At 45.1% G+C, this 22,500-nt stretch overlaps 1 protein-coding gene across 7 annotated transcripts in view; it reads right to left on the bottom strand.

Moving 5' to 3' along the window:
* The window catches only part of LOC110529177 (ryanodine receptor 3), a 250,062-nt gene that overhangs the window by 47,913 nt on the left and 179,649 nt on the right, over positions 1-22,500 (bottom strand). For 4 of the 7 annotated variants that reach the window (XM_090242497.1, XM_090242492.1, XM_090242491.1 and 1 more), the window contains 21 exons: positions 19,094-19,314; positions 18,403-18,493; positions 17,494-17,634; positions 15,393-15,556; positions 15,085-15,163; positions 12,554-12,643; positions 10,657-10,791; positions 10,461-10,532; positions 8,988-9,063; positions 8,225-8,348; positions 6,911-7,026; positions 6,704-6,771; positions 6,485-6,606; positions 6,103-6,152; positions 4,330-4,390; positions 3,650-3,888; positions 3,222-3,303; positions 2,620-2,750; positions 1,881-1,999; positions 955-1,153; positions 495-589 (listed from right to left, as the gene is read on the bottom strand). In XM_090242497.1, the coding sequence (XP_090098623.1) occupies positions 495-589; positions 955-1,153; positions 1,881-1,999; positions 2,620-2,750; positions 3,222-3,303; positions 3,650-3,888; positions 4,330-4,390; positions 6,103-6,152; positions 6,485-6,606; positions 6,704-6,771; positions 6,911-7,026; positions 8,225-8,348; positions 8,988-9,063; positions 10,461-10,532; positions 10,657-10,791; positions 12,554-12,643; positions 15,085-15,163; positions 15,393-15,556; positions 17,494-17,634; positions 18,403-18,493; positions 19,094-19,314 (2,475 nt within the window). Of the gene's footprint in view, positions 1-494; positions 590-954; positions 1,154-1,880; positions 2,000-2,619; positions 2,751-3,221; positions 3,304-3,649; positions 3,969-4,329; positions 4,391-6,102; positions 6,153-6,484; positions 6,607-6,703; positions 6,772-6,910; positions 7,027-8,224; positions 8,349-8,987; positions 9,064-10,460; positions 10,533-10,656; positions 10,792-12,553; positions 12,644-15,084; positions 15,164-15,392; positions 15,557-17,493; positions 17,635-18,402; positions 18,494-19,093; positions 19,315-22,500 lie in introns of those variants that run through there. The other 3 variants (XM_090242494.1, XM_090242493.1, XM_090242496.1) reach the window with 2 other exon arrangements.

The raw sequence follows: 22,500 nt of genomic DNA on the forward strand, positions 1-22,500 counted from the left end.
AGTAATAACAGTTATAACACCTTTATAACATAATAACACATTTATAACATAGTAATAACACCTTTATAATATATTAATAACAGTTATAACACCTTTATAACATATTAATAACAGTTATAACCCCTTTATAACATAGTAATAACATTTGACACCTTTATAACATAGTAATAACACCTTTATAACATGGTAATAACATAAACTCAGCTTCCTGAGTCTCTCCTTTAACGTCAGCCTTCAGCAGCTCCTCTATCACCACTTGGTGTCAGGAATTATGAAATGACTAAAAAAAGGGTTTCACTTTAATGGCACTAGCCTTGCTGCACTGTCAAGTCTTACGTCATTGTCACGCCAAACAATGACATAGGAGTCAGGAAATCAGCGCAAACAGATCTGGGATTCAAGTCAGTTGTGTGCTTGATCCTTGTGAATGATCCATGTAAAATTAACAACTGGACAGCAGTTCAAAGAATATGTTTAAATTCCTCTCATCTCACCTTCACTGTCTTCTTCCTGAGTTTCTCTAGAGTGGGCAGGAAGTGACTCCTCAGTAGGTCCGCAGCAGCCTTGCAGATGATTGGCTGAGAGTAGACTGCAAGGATACAGGAGAAACCAAATCGTATTTTCGTCTCACTGAGGAGTTGTTACACTAGTGTAATTATCCTTTCATAAAATGAGTTGTGGCTGGCAATGCTACACAGCACTTAGTATTTACCACTCATCATATTGCCCACCAAACTTGGCCAACTAGGTTCACACTCCTGCTAGGGTCAAACTTGGGTATCCTGTGTGCCATGAAACTGTATTAGCCCACTGAGCTAAAGCCTAGACATTGACTCAAGGAGCTAACACAAGTCTTCAGGTCTAAGGCAAAGTTCCTCAACACACGGGTGTGGTTCACCAAAACCTCCTCTGTTAAAACGTTAGCCTCGAGGTAATAATAACCCAGTATCCCACCTGCGATCCGCTTCATCCAGGGAGCGTCGTCGATGCCCAGGTTGTTGTTGAGGATCTTCAGGATGTTCCCCAGGATGATGCTGAGGTGGTTGGAGCACACGGTGGTGCAGCAGGCTGTGTGTGGAGCAGAGTTCTCTGTTCCTTTCTCCCACCAGTAGGACAGGTAGTTACACAACATGGGCAGGATCACCTCAATCACCTGGAGGGAATGGGGATGGGACGACACCATATTAAGTAATAGTCACAATATTAAGCAATATTACGATTGTCAGGGTATTGAGCTATATCACCATAATTGTGATATTAAGTTATACCACGACAATCACAGTATTATAAAAATGAATGTCGTCACGCTAGCGTCACGCTAGCTGACATGGGCTAGTTGATCTGGACATTACTGACAAATTATAAATAGCTGTCTGAGGCCTGTAATGACTGACATGACAAGACGTGATGATGAACTACCTAATTTAGAAATTGTACCTTGTACATTCCACTATTACAACTTTCAAGAGTAAGTTTAAAGCTGGACTGAGTTCCTTAAAAAAATGGAAAATGGAAAAATAATTATGTTGGGGGGGGGGGGCTCTGCCCCTTGCGATCCCTCAGTTTGGGACCACTGCTCTATGCTAATTATTTCCTCTCCTTAAAGCTGAGATCTGCATGAAACAGTACCACTGGTCACAAAGGAGGAACATCCAGCTTCATGGTAAAACATACAGTGATAACAGATATAGAGATAACAGATATAGTGATAACAGATATAGAGATAACAGATAGAGTGATAACAGATAGAGTGATAACAGATATAGAGATAACAGATATAGAGATAACAGATATAGAGATAACAGATATAGAGATAACAGATATAGAGATAACAGATATAGTGATAACAGCATGTTAATTGCAGTCCAAGCCCTACTGACCTGTGGCATCTCTGTGTAGCGAGCTCCAGACTCTGAGATGTCGTTGATGTCCTTCAGCAGGCGATCCAGACGAGGCATCTCTGGACACATCTCCTCCACAGAGTCAGGCATACTCAAGACTGCACAGAGAACGGCACGGAGTTAGTCATTTTTTAAATATTTGTAAAATCTTTATTTAACTAGACAAGTCAGTTAAGAATACATTTTTATGTACAACGACGGCCTACACCGGCCAAAACCGGACGACGCTGGGCCAATTGTGTGCCGTCATATGGGACTCCCAATCACGACCAATCACAGCCTGGATCACCATCATATACCGTTAATATACAGTACATAGGACCGGTTTCCCAGACATTGATTAAACCTGGTCCTGGACTAAAATGCATGATCCTGGACTAGGCTTAACTGTGTCCAGGACAACGAACGGCCCTGTGTCCAGGACAACGAACGGCCCTGTGTCCAGGACAACGAACGGCCCTGTGTCCAGGACAACGTACGGCCCTGTGTCCAGGACAACGAACGGCCCTGTGTCCAGGACAACGAACGGCCCTGTGTCCAGGACAACGAACGGCCCTGTGTCCAGGACAACGAACGGCCCTGTGTCCAGGACAACGGCCCTGTGAGGATCTGGGTTGTTATCAATGGAAGAGGATCTGGGTTGTTATCAAGCATAGATTGGTCCTGATGAATTGGTAGTGTTATGACTCAGTATTGCGACTGCAGAGTAGTGACTTACTGGCCCTCTCTCGCGGTGTCTTGGTGTTGAAGACAGACAGGGGGTTGTGAGCGTTAAGATCAGGCTCCAGGAAAGCTACAGGCATGGCTCCTACCAGGGTGGCCAGACACTCCCCTAGGGCTGGTAGGTGCCTGGAGGGAACATACAGAGACATTAACACACACACACACACACAGACATTAACACACACACAGACATTAACACACACACACTTTAACACACACACCGAGACATTAACACACACACACACACACACATTAACACACACATAGACATTAACACAAACACAGACTTTAACACACACACACTTTAACACACACACACACACACACACACTTAAAGTAGATGTGTACATTGCTGCGTCACAGAGGAGAATGGAATTTATTTATTGCTAAAAATAGAACCAACACGTTTCGGCTTTCAGTCTTTTTCCTTTCTCTCACTTACAGCACTCAAACGTAACATAGAATACATAAAAGATTACAGACATTGCGATTTTTCCAGTCTGTGTTGGATGGAGTTTTTCTCCTCCAATAATGCAGAAAGATTTGATCACCGTCATCCTCTCGCCTGCAGTAGCTGATGTGATGAGGGCCTCATACCTCTCTATGAAGATGTGTTTCCCCGTGCCCAGTGAGTAGAGACAGGTCACGATGCGATAGCACGACAGCTGGACATCATCCACTGGAAAACACAACACACACAGGTCATATTTCCAGGCCAAGCTTCAGTCAATTTAACACTCTCTTTTTCAGAGAAGGCCACGATGGGCTTCCTGCTCAATCTGACTGCCACTGAGTGATCCTGTGATGCAATAATGTCAGGGTAAATTAATCAAGGGCTCGACCTGAATAAATTAATCAAGGGCTCGATAATTAGTTGACAAGTTGAATCAATTGTGCTTGCTCTGGAACACTTTAAATACAGGGAACAGCTGGGGCTCCCAGAGAAGAGGTTTGAAAACCATTGCTCTAAGTGGACAAGCGCGTGGTGCCTCCAGAGTAAATGAATTCAAATAACATCAATTCACCCAGCAGGTAGACTCCAAAGTTATGCATGGTGACATGTTCGAACAGAGCTGTGAGGATGGGCAGCAGAGCGGTGGTGGCGTAGGTGATGTTCTGGGTCAAGCCCTTCATCTGGCTCCGGGACTGGCTGAACTTCCCCAGCTTCAGCATTTCCAGGGTCTTCTCTAGGTCCTCCGCTGCGTTCTCAAATAACGTCCTGACCCCAGCCTTCACCATTTCTGAGCCTGACTTCATCACTGTCCTGAGAGGGGAGGAAGAGGACAGAAGGAGAGGTGTAAGAACGACGCCTTCACCATCTCTGAGCCTGACTTCATCACTGTCCTGAGACGGGAGGAAGAGGACAGAAGGAGAGGTGTAAGAACGACGCCTTCGCCATCTCTGAGCCTGACTTCATCACTGTCCAATAAAAAAATAGAGTTTCAAACCTCTCTGCCAATAACAGCGAGTTGTCGGTGTTCCCCTACCCACTAAGACAACTCCTAGACAGTCCAAGCTAAATTCTTGCTTGATAAATTGCTCTTCGCCAAGAAGCTATTTTTGTTTCTTTTTGACCATTTTAATTGAAAACAATCACAGTAAAGTGCTATATTTTTACCCAGAAATGATTTGATTTTGAGATGTTAAAAAACAGCTGCATTGGAAGACAGAGGTTTGTTCTACAGGCTCTATAAAAGACTCTTACCTTGTGTCCAGGGAATGAGCCAGGATGTGTAGACAGCTCACCATAACAGCCGAGTCGCTCCCTAAGAGAACACATTGTCATTGATATGGAAATCACTGAGTACAAGCAGCGCTGACCGAGTATAAAGTGTAAAGACCTGGCACACTGTTAAAGACCCGGCACACTGTTAAAGACCCGGCACACTGTTAAAGACCCGGCACACAGCTAAAGACCCGGCACACTGGTAAAGACCCGGCACACTGTTAAAGACCCGGCACACTGGTAAAGACCCGGCACACTGGTAAAGACCCGGCACACTGGTAAAGACCTGGCACACTGGTAAAGACCCGGCACACTGTTAAAGACCCGGCACACAGCTAAAGACCCGGCACACTGTTAAAGACCCGGCACACTGTTAAAGACCCGGCACACTGTTAAAGACCCGGCACACTGGTAAAGACCCGGCACACTGTTAAAGACCCGGCACACTGTTAAAGACCCGGCACACTGGTAAAGGTCCGGCACACTGGTAAAGACCCGGCACACTGGTAAAGACCCGGCACACTGGTAAAGGCCCGGCACACTGTTAAAGACCCGGCACACTGTTAAAGACCCGGCACACTGTTAAAGACCCGGCACACTGGTAAAGACCCGGCACACTGTTAATGACCCGGCACACTATTAAAGACCCGGCACACTGGTAAAGACCCGGCACACTGGTAAAGACCCGGCACACTGTTAAAGACCCGGCACACTGTTAAAGGTCCGGCACACTGGTAAAGGCCCGGCACACTGTTAAAGGTCCGGCACACTGGTAAAGGTCCGGCACACTGTTAAAGACCCGGCACACAGTTAAAGGCCCGGCACACTGTTAACGACCCGGCACACTGGTAAAGACCCGGCACACTGTTAAAGACCCGACACACTGTTAAAGACCCGGCACACTGGTAAAGACCCGGCACACTGTTAAAGGTCCGGCACACTGGTAAAGACCCGGCACACTGGTAAAGGCCCGGCACACTGTTAAAGGTCCGGCACACTGTTAAAGGTCCGGCACACTGGTAAAGACCCGGCACACTGTTAAAGACCCGGCACACTGGTAAAGACCCGGCACACTGTTAAAGACCCGGCACACTGGTAAAGACCCGGCACACTGGTAAAGACCCGGCACACTGGTAAAGGCCCGGCACACTGTTAAAGACCCGGCACACTGGTAAAGACCCGGCACACTGTTAAAGACCCGGCACACTGTTAAAGGTCCGGCACACTGGTAAAGGCCCGGCACACTGTTAAAGGTCCGGCACACTGGTAAAGGTCCGGCACACTGGTAAAGACCCGGCACACGGGTAAAGACCCGGCACACTGGTAAAGACCCGGCACACTATTAAAGACCCGGCACACTGTTAAAGACCCGGCACACTGTTAAAGACCCGGCACACTGTTAAAGACCCGGCACACTGTTAAAGGTCCGGCACACTGGTAAAGACCCGGCACACTGGTAAAGACCCGGCACACTGGTAAAGACCCGGCACACTGTTAAAGACCCGGCACACTATTAAAGACCCGGCACACTGGTAAAGACCCGGCACACTGTTAAAGACCCGGCACACTGTTAAAGACCCGGCACACTGTTAAAGACCCGGCACACTGTTAAAGACCCGGCACACTGGTAAAGACCCGGCACACTGTTAAAGGTCCGGCACACTGTTAAAGACCCGGCACACTGGTAAAGACCCGGCACACTGGTAAAGACCTTGACAGACAGGTAAAGACAATGACCGAGGTGGTCCTTACCAAAGAGGGAAATCCTGTGTCTGACAAGAGCTGCCATCTTACAGAACAGGCTGGAAAATAAAGGAGAGCAAAGGGAATGAAACAACCAGAGAAAGAAAGGAGAGAAGAACCAAGCAGGAAAACAAGAAAATAGCTCACAAGTTGTTCATGTTTATTGTAGTGCCCAGTCTGAAATCAACCCGTAACTACCTTCCCTAGACATGAGGCTAGGTGAACTTTCCTCCATATTGCTTACACCTATCTGATTCTCACAGGTCTATCGAAAGGTCTCTGACTAGACAAACTCTCATTAGAAGACTGTAGCTGGGGATTCTGTGTTGATTTCAGACTGGCAACATTATCATTCACCAGTGTGTCCAGTCCCACTTACAGGTTACCTTACCTAGTGATCATCTCCTTCTCTTTGTTAGAGGCGTAGCCACTGCTGCTCAGGTTCTTACTGGGCGAGGACAGGAAGTACATGCTGTGGTTCTTAAAGTACATGTCTATGAGAGGTAGCAGCACCTATAGGGCAGGGTGGGAGGAGAAGAGTTTAGAGAACTTATTCCACAGTGTCTACAATTAATTTATTGTCTATTGTTGAAAGACTTTACATCCATACCTTAGCAAAGAATTTTATTTCCTGATCGTGGGGTGATTTGTCTGTCTTTCCACTGGTGGCCATGGCCTCTGGGAAGAAAAAAACAAACATGTTCAAATATGTATAAAACTTAAACTAGACACTAACTTTGACTAAATTACATTCACATGAATTGTCAATTCCATATTTCAAAGCACATGGCTTAATTCAATGTCCGAGTGCACTCACCCAGGTGAGCAATGAACTCCTGAGCTGAGTCCACATACTTCAGAATCCTCTTGAGGAACGTGTAGGCAAACCTCTTCTCCATGGACGACGAGTCCTGCTCCATGTCTTTCAGGTCTCTGCAGAACATAAATAACAAACAATAGTACTTTATTGATCCCCAAAGGGGACATTTGTTTGCAGCAGTTAATATATAACTGTCATGAAAGCCTGTTTTATTCTGCTGAATACTGTTTTAGTCGGCTGATTAGTGTTTTAGTCTGCTGATTAGTGTTTTATTCTGCTGAATACTGTTTTAGTCGGCTGATTAGTGTTTTAGTCTGCTGATTAGTGTTTTAGTCTGCTGATTAGTGTTTTAGTCTGCTGAATACTGTTTTAGTCTGCTGATTACTGTTTTAGTCTGCTGAATACTGTTTTAGTCTGCTGATTAGTGTTTTAGTCTGCTGAATACTGTTTTAGTCGGCTGATTAGTGTTTTAGTCTGCTGATTAGTGTTTTAGTCTGCTGATTAGTGTTTTAGTCTGCTGAATACTGTTTTAGTCTGCTGATTAGTGTTTTAGTCTGCTGATTAGTGTTTTAGTCTGCTGATTAGTGTTTTAGTCTGCTGATTACTGTTTTAGTCTGCTGAATACTGTTTTAGTCTGCTGATTAGTGTTTTAGTCTGTTGATTAGTGTTTTAGTCTGCTGATTAGTGTTTTAGTCTGCTGATTAGTGTTTTAGTCTGCTGATTAGTGTTTTAGTCTGCTGATTAGTGTTTGTCTGCTGATTAGTGTTTTAGTCTGTTGATTAGTGTTTTAGTCTGCTGATTAGTGTTTTAGTCTGCTGATTAGTGTTTTAGTCTGCTGATTAGTGTTTTAGTCTGCTGATTAGTGTTTTAGTCTGTTGATTAGTGTTTTAGTCTGCTGATTAGTGTTTTAGTCTGCTGATTAGTGTTTTAGTCTGTTGATTAGTGTTTTAGTCTGCTGATTAGTGTTTTAGTCTGCTGATTACTGTTTTTTTGATATTCTGATTTGTTAGAGACGATCCAATCTCTGACGAGTTTTGTTTTGTACAACACTCCTCGTGACCCTCGTCACCACAAACGACTTCATATGTAGCTAACGACAGAGCAGCTGAAGAACTTAGTGTGAGTCGTCAAGATAGAAGTTCAGGTGGTATCTCTTCCATTTCAAGACATTCAGTTGCCCACTGAACGTGACTTTGACAGAATGTAAGAAACTGTGATTGGCAGATTGATTGATTAACTGATTGCTTGCAATCCTCGGTGGTATCAGACAGGTGCAGTAAACAGGTGAGGTAGTTAGGGGGAGTCTCTGACCTGGTGATGATATATCCATTGATCTGCAGGAACTTAAAGAGATCCTGGGCCTTCTCCCTGTCTCTGTACTTCTCCTTGGCTGTCAGGGTGTCATAGGGCACCAGCAACGGGTGGCTCCCTCCTCCTGAGACAGACAGCACACATCAAACAGTGGCAACACGTTCACAAACGTACAGTCAAGTCTTACACAAGCTTAAATGTACACTTAGCATGCTGTATTCCTGGGTGGTTACTGAGGGTGCGTTTGTAAAGTCACTTTGGGGATCTATTCCGATTTCTGGTCTGTGCCAGAGAACAGAATAACTGAGGAATTAACGAATTTACGCGCAATACCCATTGAATAAGACTGGTGTCAGTAAACGTCAGGATAAAAAAAACGTAATTAAATTGTTACCAGCAGCACAGTTAATCACTAACACTCTGGATAACATGAAAACAGCCTAACCAGCTCTGCTAAGGAGAGTAAAATGGTCAGTGTGAGGTGTTCTCTCATTTGTTTCTGGAAGTAGCTAGCAAGGGAGCACATTTTAGCCAGTTAGGTTGGGTGCTTGAGTGCCTTTGTGTGGTCAGAACACTCGGATCAACCATACTCCTAGAACAGAGCATCCAGTGTGCGATCTGAACACTCCAAGAGAGAGCGAAATGCTCAGAATTGACAAACGTACAAATTCACTCTGGCACTCCAGAGTTAATTTACAAACACACCATGTATCTCATTGGGTGATTACAAGGGATGCCTGGGCCCTGTGACTGGACTACATACCTTTACTGTTCAGCTCAGTCTTCTTCTTCTTGGCCCAGATGTTGTGGTAGTTCTCTGCTACAACCTCCACCATCCCCTACAATGGGGAACACACAGACATGGAGAACAATCACTTACTTGAACGTGTCACGGTGTACAACAGACCTGGGTTCCAATACCATTTGAAATCTTTCAAATACTTTTGAGTGTTTTCTTTAGCCTTCCTTAGAGTGGCAGGCGGGGTGGGGTTTGTACTTTTGGGACTGTTCTATTTGTCCTATTGTAATCTTAAACAAAGCACAACAAATTCCAATAGCATGTGAGCCCATGTCTGATGCACAGTACAGAGAAACAACCATGCCCCACAGAACACTGTACCTGCTTAGTAACATGACATCAGATATTTGTACCCTTTATTTAACTAGGCAAGTCAGTTAATAACAAATTATTATTTTCAATGACGGTCTAGGAACAGTGGGTTAACTGCCTTGTTCAGGAGCAGAACGACAGATTTGTACCTTGTCAGCTCGGGGGATTCGATCTCGCAAGCTTTCGGTTACTAGTCCCAACGCTCTAACCACTAGGCTACCTGCCTCTAACCACTAGGCTACCTGCCTCTAACCACTAGGCTACCTGCCTCTAACCACTAGGCTACCTGCCTCTAACCACTAGGCTACCTGCCTCTAACCACTAGGCTACCTGCCTCTAACCACTAGGCTACCTGCTCTAACCACTAGGCTACCTGCTCTAACCACTAGGCTACCTGCTCTAACCACTAGGCTACCTGCCTCTAACCACTAGGCTACCTGCCTCTAACCACTAGGCTACCTGCTCTAACCACTAGGCTACCTGCTCTAACCACTAGGCTACCTGCTCTAACCACTAGGCTACCTGCCTTTAACCACTAGGCTACCTGCCTCTAACTACTAGGCTACCTGCCTCTAACCACTAGGCTACCTGGCTCTAACCACTAGGCTACCCTGCCTCTAACCACTAGGCTACCTGCCTCTAACCACTAGGCTACCTGCCTCTAACCACCAGGCTACCTGCCTCTAACCACCAAGCTACCTGCCTCTAACCACCAGGCTACCTGTCTCTAACCACTAGGCTACCTGCCTCTAACCACTAGGCTACCTGCTTCTAACCACTAGGCTACCTGGCTCTAACCACTAGGCTACCCTGCCTCTAACCACTAGGCTACCTGCCTCTAACCACTAGGCTACCTGCCTCTAACCACCAGGCTACCTGCCTCTAACCACCAGGCTACCTGTCTCTAACCACTAGGCTACCTGCCTCTAACCACTAGGCTACCTGCTTCTAACCACTAGGCTACCTGCCTCTAACCACTAGGCTACCCTGCCGCCCCACCAGGACCCATATGACGTCATATTACATTATATAGTATCAGAATTTGATAAGAGGGTAAAACGTTCTGGAGGACATAGTTCAATGACATTAACGTAAACAACAGAGCAATTGTTCCATGGCAACAACCTGCAACTCTCTGGATAGAGTAATATTGTTCAGGTCCAAGGGTGGTTCCAGGATGAATTCATTATCGTTGTCCTGTCAACATTAAAACATAATAACAATGAATCAATAACTACAGAAATGGGTGATCTGACGGATCGACGTGGGGTGATGTTAGCCATTCAAAAAGAAAATGAAAACACACACACACACACACTACCTGAGTGGACTCGGAGATCTTGCTTTGTTTCTCGATGAACATGGCCTCCCCCTCTTTGGTCCTCTCCATGTTCCAACCCATTGCCAGCATGCTCTTTAAAGACTCCTTCACTGGCCAACGGTATGTTTCCCTCTCCTACACAGGGAGGACACAGGCACACACACTGGGTAAATGACCCTTTGAATTATTTCTGTCACAATTAATACACTAATCTCACGTGACAGATCGTTAGCTAGCTATCTGGATTCTGAGGTTAGTGTTATAGTATCAACAGTACCTTCACACTGAGTGACAGTTATAGTATCAACAGTACCTTCACACTGAGTGACAGGTTAGTGTTATAGTATCAACAGTACCTTCACACTGAGTGACAGTTATAGTATCAACAGTACCTTCACACTGAGTGACAGGTTAGTGTTATAGTATCAACAGTACCTTCACACTGAGTGACAGATTAGTGTTATAGTATCAACAGTACCTTCACACTGAGTGACAGATTAGTGTTATAGTATCAACAGTACCTTCACACTGAGTGACAGGTTAGTGTTATAGTATCAACAGTACCTTCACACTGAGTGACAGGTTAGTGTTATAGTATCAACAGTACCTTCACACTGAGTGACAGGTTAGTGTTATAGTATCAACAGTACCTTCACACTGAGTGACAGGTTAGTGTTATAGTATCAACAGTACCTTCACACTGAGTGATAGGTTAGTGTTATAGTATCAACAGTACCTTCACACTGAGTGACAGGTTAGTGTCATAGTATCAACAGTACCTTCACACTGAGTGACAGGTTAGTGTTATAGTATCAACAGTACCTTCACACTGAGTGACAGATTCGTGTTATAGTATCAACAGTACCTTCACACTGAGTGACAGGTTAGTGTTATAGTATCAACAGTACCTTCACACTGAGTGACAGGTTAGTGTTATAGTATCAACAGTACCTTCACACTGAGTGATAGGTTAGTGTTATAGTATCAACAGTACCTTCACACTGAGTGACAGGTTAGTGTTATAGTATCAACAGTACCTTCACACTGAGTGACAGGTTAGTGTTATAGTATCAACAGTACCTTCACACTGAGTGACAGGTTAGTGTTATAGTATCAACAGTACTTTCACACTGAGTGACAGGTTAGTGTTATAGTATCAACAGTACCTTCACACTGAGTGACAGGTTAGTGTTATAGTATCAACAGTACCTTCACACTGAGTGACAGGTTAGTGTTATAGTATCAACAGTACCTTCACACTGAGTGACAGATTAGTGTTATAGTATCAACAGTACCTTCACACTGAGTGACAGGTTAGTGTTATAGTATCAACAGTACCTTCACACTGAGTGACAGATTAGTGTTATAGTATCAACAGTACCTTCACACTGAGTGACAGATTAGTGTTATAGTATCAACAGTACCTTCACACTGAGTGACAGGTTAGTGTTATAGTATCAACAGTACCTTCACACTGAGTGACAGGTTATTGCTATAGTATCAACAGTACCTTCACACTGAGTGACAGGTTAGTGTTATAGTATCAACAGTACTTTCACACTGAGTGACAGGTTAGTGTTATAGTATCAACAGTACCTTCACACTGAGTGACAGGTTAGTGTTATAGTATCAACAGTACCTTCACACTGAGTGACAGGTTATTGCTATAGTATCAACAGTACCTTCTCACTGAGTGACAGGTTATTGCTATAGTATCAACAGTACCTTCACACTGAGTGACAGGTTAGTGTTATAGTATCAACAGTACCTTCACACTGAGTGACAGGTTATTGCTATAGTATCAACAGTACCTTCACACTGAGTGACAGGTTATTGCTATAGTATCAACAGTACCTTCACACTGAGTGACAGGTTAGTGTTATAGTATCAACAGTACCTTCTCACTGAGGGATTTATACGGCTTCAACAGTGGGTGAGTTTTAGCCTTGTCATCCACACTCTCTCCCATTTTCCAACCCGCTGTCACCTGGAAATCAAGAATTAGGCCTTGTTAGTCCAGGAGTTAGGCCAGGAGTTAGGCCATGTTAGGCCAGGAGTTAGGCCAGGAGTTAGGCCATGTTAGGCCAGGAGTTAGGCCAGGAGTTAGGCCATGTTAGGGCCAGGAGTTAGGCTAGGAATGAGGCCATGTTAGGCCAGTATTTAGGCCAGGAGTTAGGCCATGTTAGACCATGTTAGGCCAGGAGTTAGGCTAGGAATGAGGCCATGTTAGGCCAGGAGTTAGGCCAGGACTTAGGCCAGGATTTAGGCCAGGACTTAGGCCAGGATTTAGGCTATGTTAGGCCAGGAATTAGGCCATGTTTGGCCAGGAATTTGGCCAGGAGTTTGGCCATGTTAGGCCAGGAATTCGGCGATGTACAGTTTAAGTCGGAAGTTTACATACACCTTAGCCAAATACATTTAAACTCAGTTTTCACAATTCCTGACATTTAATCCTAGTAAAAATTCCCTGTTTTAGGTCAGTTAGGATCACCACTTTATTTTAAGATGTGAAATGTCAGAATAATAGTAGAGAATTATTTATTTCAGATTTGATTTCTTTAGTCACATTCCCAGTGGGTCAAAAATGTACATACTGTCACGACCCCTCCTCTGCAGTGCAGGGGCGGTTCCTCCTGCAGGCAGAGGAGGGTCGTTAGTGATTGGAGTCACCTGGGCTCAGGGTATTTGAACGGCTTCACTAATCACTCGTCTTTTTCTCTCTGTCTCTCTGCTCCTCCAGGTATGATCCTGTTTTGTTTGTTCCTTTGTCGTTTTGCATAGTTTTCACTCAGTCATTCACCCACACAGATTCACGCACCCCTGCACTTTACATACACCTTACATTATGATACTTCCACACCTCATTCCTTTTTCTTTGGTTAAAGTTAATAGTTTTGGTTTACAATAAAGAACCTTTTTGATTGGCCGATACCTGTTGTTTGTGTCCCCTCATTTTTGCTACAGGCTATGAGCCGGCCTGTGACACTACACTCAATTAGTATTTGGTAGCATTGCCTTCAAATTGTTTAACTTGGGTCAAATGTTTCGGGTAGCTTTCCACAAGCTTCCCACAATAAAAAGTTGGGTGAATTTTGGCCTATTCCTCCTGACAGAGCTGGTGTAACTGAGTCAGGTTTGTAGGCCTCCTTGCTCGCACACGCTTTTTCAGTTCTGCCCACAAATTTTTTATGGGATTGAGATCAGGACTTTGTGATAGCCACTCAAAAACGTTGACTTTGTTGTCCTTAAGCCATTTTGCCACAACTTTGGAAGTATGCTTGGGGTCATTGCCCATTTGGAAGACCCATTTGCGATCAAGCTTTAACTGATGTCTTGAGATGTTGCTTCAATATATCCACCTAATTTTCCTTCCTCATGTACCATCTATTTTGTGAAGTGCACCAGTCACTCCTGCAGCAAAGCACCCCCAGAACATGATGCTGCCACCCCCGTGCTTCACTGTTGGGATGGTGTTCTTCGGCTTCCAAGGCTCCCCCTTTTACCTCCAAACATAATGATGGCCATTATGGCCAAACAGTTCTATTTTTGTTTCATCAAACAAGAGGACATTTCTCCAAAAAGTACGATCTTTGTCCCCATGTGCAGTTGCAATCTGTGATCTGGCTTTTTTTATGGCGGTTTTGGAGCAGTGGCTTCTGCCTTGCTGAGCGGCCTTTCAGGTTATGTCGATATAGGACTCGTTTTACTGTGGATATAGATACTTTTGTACCTGTTTTCTACAGCATCTTCACAAGGTCCTTTGCTGTTGTTCTGGGACTAATTTGCACTTTTCGCACAGTACGTTCATCTCTAGGAGACAGCGTGTGTCTCCTTCCTGACGGCTGTGTGGACCCATGGTGTTTATACTTGCGCACTATTGTTTGTACAGATGAATGTGGTATCTTCAGGAATTTGGAAATTGCTCCCAAGATGAACCAGATTTTTGTCTTGGCTGATTTCTTTTGATTTTCCCATGATGTCAAGCAAAGAGGCCCTGAGTTTGAAGGTAGGCCTTGAAATACATCCACAGGTACACCTCCAATTGACTCAAATGATGTCAATTAGCCTATCAGAAGCTTCTAAAGCCATGACATCATTTTCTGGAATTTTTCAAGCTGTTTAAAGGCACAGTCAACTTAGTGTATGTAAACTTCAGACCCACTGGAATTGTGGGTCAGTGAATTATAAGTGAACTAATCTGTCTGTAAACAACTGTTGGAAAAATGTCCCTGTGTCATGCACAAAGTCCTAACCGACTTGCCAAAACCATAGTTTGTTAACAAGACATTTGTGGAGTGTTTGAAAAACAAGTTTTAATGACTCCAACCGAAGTGTATGTAAACTTTCGACTTCAACTGTATATACCTTACATTTAAACTTATATACAGGAAAGACAGTGTCTGAACCTAGTTGTTGAGGTTACAGTACCTTCTCTGAGGACCACTTGACGTGGGAATGCTCTGCAAACTTGTTGGCAATGTAGTCCAGTTTCTCTGGAAGGGAGATACTAGAAAGAAGGAGGAGACAGACACCACTGTTAGTCCTTCACTTCAATACAGCCTAGACATCTAGTGCAGTAAGGGTTAGTCTCACTCTGCTCCCATCTTTTAGTCCTATATGGTGTCATAATGAGCCTGTGTGTTCTGGGGATTCTGACCTTCATGTCCTAGTTTTGGTAATTTGTGTTCAATAAGAGCATTTACATGTCAAAGTATCTCTCTCCCTGGGCCACTTACTTGGCAGTGTTGATGGGTTTGGGGTCGAAGTTGCCGTGTGCATCCACAGACGCCTGCTTCTCCAAGGTGGCACCAGGGCTGGCATCCACATAGTCAGGTGGCAACGCCCCAGCGGTAGCACTCAGACAGGCCATGCCAGTCTTGAACAGGTCAGAGTCAAACTTCTGTATGGGGGGAGACAAACAGAGACAGGGGAAACAGAGGGGTGAGGTAATAAATAGAGACAGAGGAGACAGAGGGGTGAGGTAACACAGGGACAGTGGAGACAGAGGGGTGAGGTAATAAATAGAGACAAGGGAGACAGAGGGGTGAGGTAATAAATAGAGACAGGGGAAACAGAGGGGTGAGGTAATAAATAGAGACAGGGGAGACAGGGGGGTGAGGTAATAAATAGAGACAGGGGAGACAGAGGTGTGAGGTAATAAATAGAGACAGGGGACACAGAGTGGTGAGGTAATAAATAGAGACAGGGGAGACAGAGGGGTGAGGTAATAAATAGAGACAGGGGAGACAGAGGGGTGAGGTAATAAATAGAGACAGGGGAGACAGAGGGGTGAGGTAACACAGAGACAGGGGTGACAGAGGGGTGAGGTAATAAATAGAGACGGGAGACAGAGGGGTGAGGTAATAAATAGAGACAGAGGAAACAGAGGGGTGAGGTAATAAATAGAGACAGGGGAGACAGAGGGGTGAGGTAATAAATAGAGACAGGGGGAGACAGAGGGGTGAGGTAATAAATAGAGACAGGGGAGACAGAGGGGTGAGGTAATAAATAGAGACAGAGGAGACAGAGGGGTGAGGTAATAAATAGAGACAGGGGAGACAGAGGGGTGAGGTAATAAATAGAGACAGGGGAGACAGAGGGGTGAGGTAATAAATAGAGACAGGGGAGACAGAGGGGTGAGGTAATAAATAGAGACAGGGGAGACAGAGGGGTGAGGTAATAAATAGAGACAGGGGAGACAGAGGGGTGAGGTAACAAATAGATATTAGAAAGTCTTCCAGACTATCTGTTACTTTATCTCTTTCTCTCGTTCTATCTCTCTCTGCTGCTCTCTTAGACAGGGGCAGTTGGGTCAAAAGAGGACAGACAGAGAGAGAGAGAGAGAGAGAGAGGGGAGCAGAATGAGGAAGAGAGAGCGAGAGGAAGAGAAGGGCATAGGGGGAGAGAGAGAGAGAAACACTGCAGAGCCCCATAGCAGTGATCTGTCACAGTCTGATAAATGATTAATCTATTTCATATTTCAGCGACACTCCAGCTCGGTTCACAGTCCTCTTCCACTGTGTTTCTCTCTCTCTCTCTAATTCTCTCTCTCATTCACACTACCAGGAATCTGTTACCAAGAGTGACACTCACACTACCAGGAATCTGTTACCAAGAGAGACACACACACTACCAGGAATCTGTTACCAAGAGAGACACACACATTACCAGGAATCTGTTACCTAGAGAGACACTCACACTACCAGGAATCTGTTACCTAGAGAGACACACACACTACCAGGAATCTGTTACCTAGAGAGACACACACTACCAGGAATCTGTTACCTAGAGAGACACTCATACTACCAGGAATCTGTTACCTAGAGAGACACTCACACTACCAGGAATCTGTTACCTAGAGAGACACTCACACTACTAGGAATCTGTTACCTAGAGAGACACTCACACTACCAGGAATCTGTTACCTAGAGAGACACTCACACTACCAGGAATCTGTTACCTAGAGAGACACTCATACTACCAGGAATCTGTTACCTAGAGAGACACTCATACTACCAGGAATCTGTTACCTAGAGAGACACTCACACTACCAGGAATCTGTTACCTAGAGAGACACTCACACTACCAGGAATCTGTTACCTAGAGAGACACTCACACTACCAGGAATCTGTTACCTAGAGAGACACTCACACTACCAGGAATCTGTTACCTAGAGAGACACTCACACTACCAGGAATCTGTTACCTAGATGCAAGTCAGTCGGGAGTAAAGTAATGTACTGTAACCCCTTAAGCCTTCATTAGCATCCTATTAAAGCAGAGCTGAGGGACAACACAGGGTCTGTAGACTACACATAACAGTACCGTCCATCTGTACCTTCGCTGAGAGGGAGTCGAATATTCCCCAGAAGAGTTTCTTGGTGAGCAACAGTTCTTCCTCTGAGGCCATGCCGGAGCTCCCCAGACCCGAGGGAAGACAGTAGTACTTCCAGCTCTGCTCATAGTGTTCAGTCAACAGCTGGAGGAAACACAAAGAGACAACAGTTGACTAGTGTTGACAAACCCTCAGGTTCCCTTGATGATAGATATAGCAGCTCAGTGCTGATGTAAACCAGGGTAATGATATGATTCGTACTTCAGAGCTGTGAGAAAGACTGTCATAACATGACTGCTTGTCCTTTTTAAACATTTCCTCTGTGGCAACGGTCAGCAACACAAACAAACTGTTCTTATGGTCATTCTCCTATCACACAGAGAAGGAGAGATATCTCACCCTGAGTGGCATCTTGACGTACTCTGTGAGCATGGGATCTTACCCTGAGTGGCATCTTGCAGTACTCTGTGAGAATGGGATCTTACCCTGAGTGGCATCTTGCAGTACTCTGTGAGCATGGGATCTTACCCTGAGTGGCATCTTGCAGTACTCTGTGAGAATGGGATCTTACCCTGAGGGGCATCTTGCAGTACTCTGTGAGAATGGGATCTTACCCTGAGTGGCATCTTGCAGTACTCTGTGAGCATGGGATCTTACCCTGAGTGGCATCTTGCACTCTGTGAGCATGGGATCTTACCCTGAGTGGCATCTTGCAGTACTCTGTGAGAATGGGATCTTACCCTGAGGGGCATCTTGCAGTACTCTGTGGGAATGGGATCTTACCCTGAGTGGCATCTTGCAGTACTCTGTGAGAATGGGATCTTACCCTGAGGGGCATCTTGCAGTACTCTGTGAGAATGGGATCTTACCCTGAGGGGCATCTTGCAGTACTCTGTGAGAATGGGATCTTACCCTGAGGGGCATCTTGCAGTACTCTGTCAGCAGGGGAACATCGAACACCAGACGTCTCAGCAGCTGTTGCATCATGGAAGGGCGCAGGTGTCTGTAGGGCAGCAGGGGGAAGAGAGAGCTGTGATTGACACACAGTCAGATACGAACATATCTCAGGTTGGAATATAAGGCTCTAACTAGGGTCGCACACGTCAGTAACTTTTACAACATTCCCAGCTTTTCCAGGAACCCCAGTTGGAAGATTCCCAGAATCAGGAAATAAGCAGTGAATACTCCGACCGGTATTTTTGGGAAAAATACATTTTGTGAAAGTTAACAAAATTTTGCAAGCTCTGCCATAAAGCTACCACCGTTACAGATTGGTTGATCATTGTCATGACAACACCACAGTTACAGATTGGTTGATCATTGTCATGACAACACCACAGTTACACATTGGTTGATCATTGTCATGACAAGACCACAGTTACAGATTGGTTGATCATTGTCATGACAACACCACAGTTACAGATTGGTTGATCATTGTCATGACAACACCACAGCTACAGATTGGTTGATCATTGTCATGACAACACCACAGCTACAGATTGGTTGGTCATTGTCATGACAACACCACAGCTACAGCAGAGCCCAGGGCATCAACAGAGCCTTAGAGGTTTATAACATGGTGCTAGTCTGTGTTAGTTCTTACTTGCAGATGGCAAGCAGACACTCCTCGATAGAGTCTCTCTGGGCCTTGGTGAGGGAGCGGCCCTTGGACAGCCGATAGATAGTGTGGAGGGTAGAGTCGATGAGCGCCGCGTAGTGCTCCGTGCCCGAGAAGTGGCCAGCACACCTGGTCAGCAGGGGAAGCAGGGCCGAACCGATGTACCTGTTCATGGCCAGAGCTGTCTCTGTGGTGCTTAGCACATCCTACAGGCCAGAGGACAGACTGACATGTTAGTGAATGACAGAGGATAGACCAGAGGTCAACAGACTGACGTTAGGGAATGACAGAGGATAGACCAGAGGTCAACAGACTGACGTTAGGGAATGACAGAGGATAGACCAGAGGTCAACAGACTGACGTTAGGGAATGACAGAGGATAGACCAGAAGTCAACCCCAACACTTGACCTCTTGAAGTACGGTTGTTTCATGCTGAGTTTCTCCCTAAAGCATCACTACAATGTGACTACAATCCTCACAAACCACTGATTCGGGACATCTACAGGCTAGGTTTTATTTTAATTTGATTTAAAAAAAAATTTTTTTTACCTTGTCAGCTCGGGGATTCGATCTAGCAAACTTTCGGTTACTAGTCCAACGCTCTAAACCACTAGGCTACCTGCCTCTAAACCACTAGGCTACCTGCCTCTAAACCACTAGTCCAACGCTCTAAACCACTAGGCTACCTGCCTCTAAACCACTAGGCTACCTGCCTCTAAACCACTAGGCTACCTGCCTCTAAACCACTAAGCTACCTGCCTCTAAACCACTAGGCTACCTGCCTCTAAACCACTAGGCTACATGCCTCTAAACCACTAGGCTACTTGCCTCTAAACCACTAGGCTACCTGCCTCTAAACCACTAGGCTACCTGCCTCTAAACCACTAGGCTACCTGCCTCTAAACCACTAGGCTACCTGCCTCTAAACCACTAGGCTACCTGCCTCTAAACCACTAGGCTACCTGCCTCTAAACCACTAGGATACCTGCCTCTAAACCACTAGGCTACCTGCCTCTAAACCACTAGGCTACCTGCCTCTAAACCACTAGGCTGCCTGCCTCTAAACCACTAGGATACCTGCCTCTAAACCACTAGGCTACCTGCCTCTAAACCACTAGGCTACCTGCCTCTAAACCACTAGGCTACCTGCCTCTAAACCACTAGGCTACCTGCCTCTAAACCACTAGGCTACCTGCCTCTAAACCACTAGGCTACCTGCCTCCCCAACCTAGCAGGTTCCAACATAGCACTAACCCACCCGTTCAGCTTAACAACTATTCATTAGAGCTGGGCTGAAAGAAAAGCCGGTCCACCCAACAACTCTCCTGGACCAACGGTTGGTTGGTGACTGACTAACCACCGTTACACAACAATTTGAGAGAATCTCGGCATGTCAAGTACACAACCATGAATCAAAGGACTGAGTTCGGTTCCACCTGTGTGTTAGACATTATCCCTGAGGTCACAGTGACCTCTAAGGCAGACGGTTTCAGCAGGCATTGAGATAAATGGGGACTGTCAGCGTCGCTTTCTCTCTCTCTCCCAAGGGATTATGGTCCCATGGCAACGGTCTCCCATGGCTACAGTTTCCGTGCCAGCATGGGGAATACTAATCCTCCCCCACAGGACCAGATGGAGCTGGGATGAAAGAAGTTTTATCTTATTTTTTAAAGGATGAGTAAACTGAACTAAGGTTTAACAGACTTTTCTTGTTTTGATGGATGCACAACGAACTTGATTCACATTGATCCACAACGAACTTGATTCACATGGATCCACAACGAACTTGATTCACATTGATCCACAACGAACTTGATTCACATTGATCCACAACGTACTTGATTCACATTGATCCACATTGAACTTGAATCACATTGATCCACATTGAACTTGATTCACATTGATCCACAACGAACTTGAATCACATGGATCCACAACGAACTTGATTCACATTGATCCACAACGAACTTGATTCACATGGATCCACAACGTACTTGATTCACATTGATCCACATTGAACTTGATTCACATTGATCCACAACGAACTTGAATCACATGGATCCACAACGAACTTGATTCACATTGATCCACAACGAACTTGATTCACATGGATCCACAACGTACTTGATTCACATTGATCCACATTGAACTTGAATCACATTGATCCACATTGAACTTGATTCACATTGATCCACAACGAACTTGAATCACATGGATCCACAACGAACTTGATTCACATTGATCCACAACGAACTTGATTCACATGGATCCACAACGTACTTGATTCACATTGATCCACATTGAACTTGATTCACATTGATCCACAACGAACTTGAATCACATGGATCCACAACGAACTTGATTCACATTGATCCACAACGAACTTGATTCACATGGATCCACAACGTACTTGATTCACATTGATCCACATTGAACTTGAATCACATTGATCCACATTGAACTTGATTCACATTGATCCACAACGAACTTGAATCACATGGATCCACAACGAACTTGATTCACATTGATCCACAACGAACTTGATTCACATGGATCCACATTGAACTTGATTCACATTGATCCACATTGAACTTGATTAACATGGATTCACATTGATTCACATTGAACCTGATTCACTTGGACCAAGGTGCAAAACAGCAGTCAATATTTACACCTCATCAACTCTGTTACTGTCGTCATTAGAGCTGTTTGATAAACATGTTGTTACACGTACAAGAGGTTATTTATTACAAACTATGGAGAGAGGACGAAGGAATAGATGTATTGATTGGTTGATTGATATGTGAATGTTTGCTGTGTTTTCTCATTGACTGACTGACCAACCAAAGACTCTCTCCTACTCACCATGTCCAGGGAAGACTGACTGGTTCACTGACTGACTGACTGACTGACTGACTGACTGACTGGTTCACTAACTGACTGACTGGTTCACTGACTGACTGACAGTGACTGACTGACTGACTGGTTCACTGACTGACTGACTGGTTCACTGACTGACTGACTGGTTCACTAACTGACTGACTGTTCACTGACTGGTTCACTGACTGACTGACTGACTGACTGGTTCACTGACTGACTGACTGGTTCACTGACTGACTGACAGGTTTACTGACTGACTGACTGACTGGTTCACTGACCGACTGACTGACTGACTGGTTCACTGACTGACTGACTAGTTCACTGACTGACTGACAGGTTTACTGACTGACTGACTCACTGACTGGTTCACTGACTGACTGACTGACTGAATGACTGGTTCACTGACTGACTGACTGGTTCACTGACTCACTGACTGGTTCACTGACTGGTTCACTGACTGACTGACTGGTTCACTGACTGGTTCACTGACTGACTGACTGGTTCACTGACT

The sequence above is a fragment of the Oncorhynchus mykiss genome, chromosome 8 (genome assembly GCF_057628025.1).
Source record: "Oncorhynchus mykiss isolate SJ-2025 chromosome 8, ASM5762802v1, whole genome shotgun sequence".
NCBI lineage: Eukaryota > Metazoa > Chordata > Actinopteri > Salmoniformes > Salmonidae > Oncorhynchus > Oncorhynchus mykiss.